We start from the raw sequence: 10,337 nt of genomic DNA, 5'->3' as shown, positions 1-10,337 counted from the left end.
ACGTACGTCATAATAAACAGGCGGGTCGTACTGCGAGTGCGCTGCGAGTAACAATCAGCAGGTTTTTATACTGATACCTCCGACTACGACGCATATCCAGACATATTAAGTAAATTAAAGAAAATATTATCTATACGCATGCCATGACCATTCCTCTGGTAACATTTACAATAAATGTATATTTTCATAACCTCCTGAAATAAGTAAGCGGATCGTGATAGTGCGTCCCCTCCCCTTCCCTTCCCTCCCAAAACCCGAGCTTAATATTAATGACGAACTAATATGTAACATCCAAATACGTTTTGTTCATTTTACAGAATTCCGGACGTGGAGGCAACGCCGCGATAAAGTTAGAATCATTTGGTCCACATTTACAAATCCTCTGTGTATAAAAAAACGAGATAAAATGGTTGCAACAGAGGTGAAAAAAAGGGGAAATTATTTTGTTTTCTGACAAAAACAAAGAGCGGGTTTGCTTAAAAAAAGCAGTAAAAACAAGCTCGTTATGATCAATTTGTACACGGTTACACTTTCTTGTTCCATGGCACGGCCTTTACTCTGTAGAATTTGGTGCCGAGAGGAACTTTGAACCGGTTTTGGGCCTGGAGACAGATAATGACAAAAAGAGACACGTTTAAAATATGATATTAAAAATAAATCAATAAAATGATAACTTAACACAAGTGTCTGCAGTAATGATTAGCAGCTGATTATGAAAACACACCATTTCTGCTTTAAAAGCAAAACAGAATTAAATGCACAAATTTTCAGCCTGAAATTTTGGTCCCACTTTATATTAGGCAGCCTTAACTACTATGTACTTACATTTAAATTAATAATTTGGTACAATGCACTTATTGTGCATATATGTTTTTACATTGTATTTATATATTTGTAAAAACCTGTATGTAATTACATCTGTAATTAATTTTACACTACAATTTAAACCCATTCCTTACACCTTAACCCACCCTTAAACCTACCCATACCACCAAACCTGTCTCTAACACTACCCATAACCCACCTTAATAGAAACAAAAGTGTTTTGCAATACAATAAGTACATTGTACTTATTTGATGCAAGTATATAGTACTTAAGGTGACCTAAAGTTTTGCAATAGAACTATCTATTTTAACACATTTAAACAAAAATAGATTTTTTTTTTTAAATAGGCAAGTGTTGAGTCATATATAATTATTTACAAAAATATGATAATACAAAACACATTTAGAACAGTTAAATAATAATAGAATGATAACGAGAATAACGGTTACCTTTTTGGCTTGGCAATATTCCTTCTCCATGACTTTTCCTAAAACCCACGGCCGTCTTGTTGCTCCTGTCGCTAAAAAATAAAAAAAAAAGCATTTTTAGTATATATTGTAAATTAAACCAGGAATAAAATGCATTCTCTTTTTGTTTAAAACATTACAAAATGCAATTTACAAATGCAGTTGATACATTAATAAATAAGAATGCATTTGAGAATACGCAAAAAACATCACGTTGAAGCAAAAATCTATGAAATCTAATATATTTAATTAATTTGTCCCTTCATGTCTATGACTGACCTGGTTTGAGGTCCAGTGCAGTGAGGGACTCTGAGTGCAGGAAATAAAGGGTGGGACCAACGGTGAAGAGAACGTAATTATCGTGCCTCTCGTCCAGGATTATGAGAACCAAGTCGCCCACCTGAAAACTACAAAAAGAGGGATTTTCAAATGAGGCAGGCAGCTCAAATCATTAATGCTAATACGCAAGAATACTTACTCTCGAATGGCGATTTTCTCCGAGTGCCGTGATGAGACGGATGACATACTCTGTGACATCTGTAAAACAAATCGTTAGATGATTACACTGGTAAATATTTCCTGTGTGCACTTTCTGCAATCGTTATATAAAATAAAACTGCATACACTGTATTGCAAAAAAAAAAATCAGTTTTGCTTAAATGTAACATTGTTAAATCTCATAAATGTCTCCTGCCATCTCACAGCTTGTAGGACTGAGTTAGTACCTAAAACAAATGTATGTGTGCCATCTAGTGGTAAGGAGTAGAACAGTTGATTAAATAGCATGCATTGGTAGTAAATGGACAAAACACACAATAGGAACAAAAAACAGTAGCCTAAGTATATAACATACATAGACAATAAATAAGAAGTTGAAACACTCTGTAGTTGTTTTCTGAGCTGTTTTTACTAAATTCATCTGCTCCGAGCTGTCAGGACAGCGATTGTAATTTTTTAAAAATGTTTTACTATAACAATTATATAACAATCTTCAAATAAGTCTGTCTGTAGATATACATCTATAAATTTATAATACATTTGTGGATTTTTGACTACAAAAAGCATATAAATCACGAATTGCGTTCAAAAACTCCACTCCGTTATTATTATTATTACAAAATGTTTTAATATAACTATATAATTAAAAAAAAAAGTCTGTCTGTAGATATACATCTATAAATCTGACTACAAAAAGCATATAAATCACAAATTCTACTCAAAAACTGCAAACTACATAACTCAACTATTATTATTATTATTTAAAAATGTTTTAATATAATAATTATAGAATATATAATTTTTCAAATAAGTCCGTCTGTAGATATACATCTATACATCTGTAATAATTGTGTAGATTTTTGACTAAAAAAAGCGTAAATCACTAATTCTGTTCAAATACTACAAAACTTCACAACTTTTTTTAAACTGTTATTATTATTATAATTATTAGAAACTATTTTAATAAAAATTATAATATATTATATTACAAAAAGCATATAAATCATTAATTCTGTTCAAAAATCGCAAACTATATAACTTATTAACTCCATTGTTATTAATATTATCATTTAAAAATGTTTTAACGTAATAATTATATAACATATAATTTTTCAAATAAGTCTATCTGTAGATATACATCTGTAATAAAAAATAATAAAAGCAATATAAATCTCTAATTCTGTTAAAAAAATGACACACTATATAATTTATCATCTTCACTTGTTATTAAAATATGTTTATTATAATAATTAAGCAATATATAATTTTCAAGTAAGTCTATCTTTTCATATACTTCTATAAATCTATAATAAATGTGTAGATGTTTGACAACAAAAAGCATAAATCACTAATTCTGTTTAAATACCACAAAACTTTACAACATTTTAACTGTTATTATTATAATTAATAAAAAATATTTTAATAAAAATTATAATATATTATTTTTTAAATAAGTCTATATGCAGATATACATCTATAAATCTATAATAAATTTGTTGATTTTTGACTACAAAAGCATATAAATCATTAATTCTGTTCAAAAACTCTTATTATTTTTATTATAATTAAAAAATATGTTTTAATGTAACAATATGCTATATAATTTTTCAATATGTCTGTCTATAGATATGCATCTATAAATAAGACTACAAAAAGCATATAAATCACTAATTCTATTCAAAAACTACAAACTAGATTAATTCCAGTTATTATTATTATTAAAATATATTTTAATAAAAAATATATTATTTTTCAAATAAGCCTATATGTAGATATACATCTATAAATCTATAATAAATTTAAATAAAGTTGATTTTTGACTACAAAAAGCATATACATCTAATTCTGTTCAAAAATGACAAACTATATAACTTATTAACTCCACTGTTATTATTTTAAAAAAATGTTTTAATATAATTATAGAATATCGATAGAATATAGTATGTAGATATACACAGATTTTTGACTACAAAAAGTATATAAATGACTAATTCGGACTACAAACAATATAATTTATCATCTTCACTTGTTATTATTTAAATGTTTAATATAATACTTATATAATATATCATTTTATCTGTAGATATCTATAAATCTATAATAAACGTGTGTATTTTTGACTACAAAAAGCGTAGATCACTAATTCTGTTAAAAAACTACAAACTATATCATTTATATATATAAATCTTCACTTGTTATTGTAAAAAATATGTTTAATATAATAATTATATAATATATTCAATTGCCCCGAGCTGTCAGGACTCTAAAGTGTGGGTTACACGTCTCATAAGATGCGTCTCGTGGCCAATAAGACGGCGATTGTAATTTTGCTAAAGAGATTAAACCTATTTGCAGAAATAGTCTCAGGGGAAATATAATTAAATTATATCAGACAGTCTCATGTTTTAATTAACTGCTGATAATGTGCGAGTTAACAACAGGAACGTAAAGTACAGTGTTGACAGAATATCTACAGTGTTTTTTGCTTATAATATAATCTAAAAACTAATACATTAAGTATTTTTATTTTTTATTTTTTCCAGAATCACACGGATGTCATTAGCGTTTGTGTGTCAATCGGTGACCTGCATTAATTGAGTGTATTGTTCTATTTACCGTCACTAATTACTGCTTTTAATTGACCGTTCAAGTGGTCTATTATAAACTGAGATCAGGCACAAAGGACACAAATACAGACGATCAATTGAAACAATGTTAAATGACGTTCTCATGCACTTAACACTTATTTAGATGAAATATAAGAGCTGAAACTGTAAGCACACACACACTGATGTACAAGTAAGCTCAGATATATTTACCAATCTCTGACTAAGTCTTTTGTTTTCTTCTTCCTTCATGTGTAAGGTCTGAAACAGTAAATAATGCATATAAAGAAATGGAATGATTAAAATTTGTCAATAAAATACTATATGAAATACATTTAAAAATAAAAGTAAATTACCCTTTCCAAAATCAGTATGCGCTGTTTCTCTTCAGACAGCATAGAGTTGTCGCTGCAGCAAAATACACAAAATAAATGTCACAAATCACACAGTTCACTTATTCAGCACAGCTTTAAATGGAACAATTTTCTAAAAGCCAATAAAAACACAAGAGCAGTGAACTTCATTAATGTGAGGAGACTAAAAACAACATTTCTAATTCAGAAAAGGAAACTGCTGTAGACTTCTACATCTTCAAAACACAATCTCGCCTTTCTCCATGCAGTTTATTGTTATTATAATAGTGTGGACATGTAACGTGTAACAAGGCCACCTTAAAATAAAGTGTTACCTATCTGCTAGACATATTAAAATGAATAATAAAATGATATGTGTGTGTGTGTGTGTGTGTGTGTGTGTGTATCAATAATAAATGTGTCTACAAGAAGCATATTAAACACTAACTCTATTCAGGAACTAAAAAACTATAGAACTTTTAAACTCCACTGTTATTATTATTGAAGAAATGTTTTAATATAACAATTTTTCAAATAAGTCACATCTATAAATCTATAACAAATTTGTAGATTTTTGACTACAAAAAGCATATTAATCAATAATTCTTTTAAAAAACTATATAACTTAACTCTGCTCTGTTATTATTATAAAAAAATGTTTTAATATAATAATTATATAACAATTTTTACAAAGTCTGTCTGTAGATATACATCTATAAATCTGACTACAAAAAGCATATAAAATCACAAATTATTTAAAAAAAAACTACAAACTATATAACTTAACTCCAGTTATTATTTTTAAAATGTTTTAATATAATAATTATAGAATTTATATTTTTTTTCAAATACGTCTGTCTGTAGATATACATCTATAAATCTATAATAAATGTGTAGCTTCTTTACTACAAAAAGCATAAATCACTAATTCTGTTTAAATACTACACAACTTTTTAACTGTTATTATTATTATAATTATTAAAATATATTAAATATTTTAATAAAATTATAATATATTTTTCAAATAAGTCTGTATGTAGATAAACATCTATAAATCTATAATAAATGTGTAGATTTTTTACTTCAAAAATCATAGATCACTAATTCTGTTCAAAAACTACAAACTTTATAACGTTTTAACTGTTATTATAATTATTAAAAATGTTTTATAGAATATATAATTTTTCAAATAAGTCTGTCTATACATCTATAAATCAATAATAAATTTGTAGATTTTTGACTACAAAAAGTATATAAACCACTAATTCTGTTAAAAAACTACAAACTATATAATTTATTATCTTCACTTATTATTATTAAAATGTTTAATATAATAATTATATAATATAGAGTTTTTCAAATAAGTCTGTAGATATAAATCTATAAATCTACAATAAATCACAAATTCTGTCCAAAAATTACTTAACTTTATACCTGTTATTATTATAATTATGAAAAAAATATTTTTATAAAAATTATATAATATACAATTTTTCAACTAATTCTGTCTGTAGGTATGCATCTATAAATATATAATAAATGTGTAGATTTATGACTACAAAAAGCATATAAATCACTAATTCTGTTCAAAAACTACAAACTACTTAACTTATCAACTCCACTGTTGTTATTATTTGAAAATGTTTTAATATAATAACATAATTTTTCAAATAAGTCTGTCTGTAGATACACATCCATAAATCAATAATAAATTTAGATTTCAACTACAAAAAGCATATAAATCACTAATTCTGTTCAAAAATTACAACCTATATAACTTATTCCACTGTTAATATTATTATTTTAAAATGTTTTAATATAATTATTATACAAAATATAATTTTTCCAAATAAATCTGTCGGTAGATATACATCTATAATACTTTAGTGGATTGTTAACTACAAAAAGTTAAACTACAAACTTAATGAACTCCATTCCTTTATTAGTAGCAGTATTAAAAAAATGTTAATATAATAATTATTTAATATAAAATTTGTCTTTCAAATAAGCTTGTTTGTAACCTTGTATATATAGTTATTTTATAAATTATTAAACCTAGCATAATACATTTTTTTTTACTTCTCTCATAACAAGATATTTTAGAAAAAAAAATGACTGAGAAAAATAAACAGAAGGTTTTTGACATGTAAATGTGTGTATTTTGGGAAATCAACTTCTTTGTAACTATCCAAAACTTTTCCACTGTGACAAACTGCAAAACTCTTCGTTTTGATTTTGTTGCTACAAGAGCATGTGAAATCAAGTGTATTGTTACAGCTCATTTAGCTATAATGTCATGCAGTATTTTTAGCACTTCATTACATACTGAAGCTGGCTGTGCAGGTTTATTATTTTACAGTAATGAACACTGTTGAGTGGGAACATAGGCCAACAAAAGTTTGTTGCACTGCTAGAATAAAATGAATCACTTCAAACCATCTTCCGAATAATGTCAAAGACTGCGAGCTGCTGACTTAACTAAGCCAGTTCAGTTTTGCAGGGTTTATTAAAGTAGCTCTAATACAAATACATTGCATGTGAACTTCAGCCCAGATACTCACTGCACTGTCATCATGCTGGCCTCCACAGCTGACTCCACTCTCTCCTCATCCTTGAACGCAGCCATGGACGCCAATCTCTCTGGATCAGTTGTGGACGGTGAGAATGCTTCCATGTGAGCGAGACCACAGGCGCCGTGAGCTTCCGTGATGACCGGGATGGGATTGGGTGGAAAGAAGGACGAAGAGACGAGGGCGGTGCTTCGCAGGCGGTTGAGTTCCTCCTCCATCTGCTTCTTCTCCTGAAGGATGGAGGCACGGTCCTCTGAGAGCGTTTCGATCAGGCCTTCAGAAAAACAACAAAATATCAGGACAATGATCATGAGTGATCTTTTTTTCAACATTTATTGATCACACTCACCATTTCTGTGCAGTTTGGTAAGAGATGTTTGAAAAACAAGTGGAAATGCATTGAAAATACCTGATGAAAATAAAATGTTTTATACCTTTGTCTTTCTCTTGTTGCTGCGTCAAGTTTTTGAGCTTCTCAGACAGGTCATTGATGATGTGTTCTTTCTTTAGTTTCTCCCGGGTCAGAACGGTATTGAAGTTTGTCTAGAAATAAAGAGAGTAATTTTAGGGTACATTAATAATACATTAAGGACATTTATTTTTTTTAGATTATACATTTTTTTTAGAAATCAACAATACCTGTATTTTCAGGCAGTTCTTTTTTTCCAGATTATTTTTACTTGTCCTGACAATTTTATTTATATTTTTTTATAATATAAAAAATGTATAATTTTTTTATAAAAATATTTTTTATTAAAGTTTTTTTTTTTTAAAGAACAAATTATCCCAATTTTTTATTGTTAATAGTGGCTTGAAAATACACAGCTGTTATGCAGGTTCAGTTTAATTAATTTGAATTATGCAAGTCCATGACAGCTATATTGAATACACACTTTTGCTGGAAAATAATAACATGCAATGCAATGGATTTGCAAACTTTTCGCAGTGACAACAAAACGTCAGCTTAAAGGAGAAGTTCACTTCCAGAACAAAAATGTACAGATCATTTACTCACCCCCTTGTCATCCAAGATGTCCATGTCTTTCAGTCTTCAGTCGTAAAGAAATCTTGTTTTTTGAGGAGAACATTTCAGGATTTCTCTCCAGCGAGTGTACTTCAGTGGTGCCCGCGAGTTTGAACTTCCAAAATGCAGTTTAAATGCAGCTTCAAATGGCTCTAAAAGATCCCAGCCGAGGAAGAAGGGTCTTATCTAGCAAAACGATCCATTATTTTCTAAAGAAAATGACAATTAATATACGTTTTAACCCTGAAATGCTCATCTTGTCTAGCTCTGAGTGTACTCTGTTTATTCCAGTTCAATACAGTTACGGTATGTCGAAAAACTCCCGTCTCATTTTCTCCTCCAACTTCAAAATCGTTCTACATTACCTTTTTTTTTTGTAAAGGGTGTTTGATCATCTGAGTACGTTCAATTTAGTCACTTGGTCAGTACTTCTGCAGCAATGTAGGGTGATTTTGATGCTGGAGAAGAAAATGAAATTGGGTTTCCGACCTACCCTAACTGTATTGAACCAAAATACACAGTACACGCAGAGCTAGACAAGACAAGCACTGGAGGGTAAAAAGTTTATAAATTGTCATTTTTTTTTAAGAAAATAACTAATCGTTTTGCTAGATAAGACCCTTCTTTCTCCTTAGAGCCCTTTGAAGCTGCATTTAAACTGCATTTTGGAAGTTCAAACTTACAGGCACCATTGAAGTCCACTATATGGAGAAAATCTTTAAATGTTGCCTTAAAAAATATTTTTTTATGACTGAACAAAGAAAGACATGAACATCTAGGATGACAAGGGGGTGAGTAAATTATCTGTAAATTTTTGTTCTGGAAGTGAGCTTCTCCTTTAACTAAATTCTTGTAGATCCTTTATATTGCTAACCTGCTGCTCAGCAATAAGCGAGGTCTTCAGGTTCTGCATTTCCTCGTTCTTTGTGCGTTCCAGGAGCTCTAGTTTGGCCAAAAGTGATGCCTTTTCTTCGGTCCACTGCCCACTCTCCAGTGATAATGCAGCACTGGTCTCCATACCAGTCTCTGTCATTTCTACAGTAGGTGCCACTCTGAAACACAGAAGCAGGAGTGAGAATTTACCCTATTATACAGAAGATCAACCTGTTTCAACCTGAGTTTGCATTAATTACTACTAAGAAGTAGCTGTTGCATTCTGAAATCCTTCTTTGCACAGATGAATTATTGACAATAAGACAGGAACATGTGGTAATGAAGTAAATAGAAACAATTAGTCTCTTTCTAGAGGTCTAAAGGTGTTCATTGTTTGCTTTTTGCAACCTACAAAACCTACAACCTTTCATTACTAGCTTAGAACTTCAACCACTTGGCGAATGGCAGCAACCACTTTTTCTAAGTGTTTTTTGCTGGTAAAAACAGTCACCAGAATAAATGAATAAATATTCAAAAACCTGCAATTTGCTAGGATTGGTGTAAGACTTGAACACAAATCTGTTTTCTGTTTTTAATTAATCCCTATTTTACTGGCACATGTAACAAGGTTATCACATTTCTTGCTAATTTCTACTTAAGAAATGTTTTAATGAAACGGTTCACAGTTTTTGTTGGTTCTTTTTGATGTGCTAATTATTCACGAGAGTGAATGAAATCAGAAAAAGAGTAAGTGAATGCATGTAGCTTGTGTGTGTTTTCTGTTTTTAATTAACAGTGAAGTTAGAGGTAGAAGCTTTCATTTTAATGGACTGGAGCGGCATTGTTTCAGTGTCATTTCATTTGTGTCCTCGGCAGATGCCGAACTCACACAAAAGCGCGAGATTTAGAGAGTTTTTCATGATTAAATCAAAAAGAAACTGGGGTTGTTATCAAACAATTCAACAGAAATCGATTCAACAAAACCACGTTCAAATTTTCCTTTTTACATTTTTCTAAACAAAATGCGAAGAGTATTTGATTCTGCAAAACTCACTGAAACAAAGCTAAGAAGATGTGGGTGTTTGCTATGCGATTGGGTGTTCTGGGTGCCTGCCCAAGT

General features: G+C 29.6%; 1 protein-coding gene across 1 annotated transcript in view; it reads right to left on the bottom strand.

Annotated features, from left to right (window-relative positions):
- Nucleotides 1–283: 283 nt before the first annotated feature.
- The window catches only part of LOC141300166 (RB1-inducible coiled-coil protein 1-like), a 28,828-nt gene continuing 18,774 nt past the window's right edge, over nucleotides 284–10,337 (bottom strand). Inside the window, exons 15-23 of the mRNA XM_073830498.1 lie at nucleotides 9,219–9,396; nucleotides 7,755–7,863; nucleotides 7,312–7,594; nucleotides 4,754–4,805; nucleotides 4,611–4,658; nucleotides 1,772–1,830; nucleotides 1,573–1,700; nucleotides 1,276–1,346; nucleotides 284–602 (exon numbers count right to left, since the gene is read on the bottom strand). Of these exons, the coding sequence (XP_073686599.1) occupies nucleotides 525–602; nucleotides 1,276–1,346; nucleotides 1,573–1,700; nucleotides 1,772–1,830; nucleotides 4,611–4,658; nucleotides 4,754–4,805; nucleotides 7,312–7,594; nucleotides 7,755–7,863; nucleotides 9,219–9,396 (1,006 nt within the window). The 3' untranslated portion in view covers nucleotides 284–524. The remainder of the gene's footprint in view (nucleotides 603–1,275; nucleotides 1,347–1,572; nucleotides 1,701–1,771; nucleotides 1,831–4,610; nucleotides 4,659–4,753; nucleotides 4,806–7,311; nucleotides 7,595–7,754; nucleotides 7,864–9,218; nucleotides 9,397–10,337) is intronic.

Source organism: Garra rufa, chromosome 24, assembly GCF_049309525.1.
Source record: "Garra rufa chromosome 24, GarRuf1.0, whole genome shotgun sequence".
NCBI lineage: Eukaryota > Metazoa > Chordata > Actinopteri > Cypriniformes > Cyprinidae > Garra > Garra rufa.
Note: the sequence above shows the minus strand (reverse complement) of the source record. Positions and strands in the feature narration are given on the sequence as shown.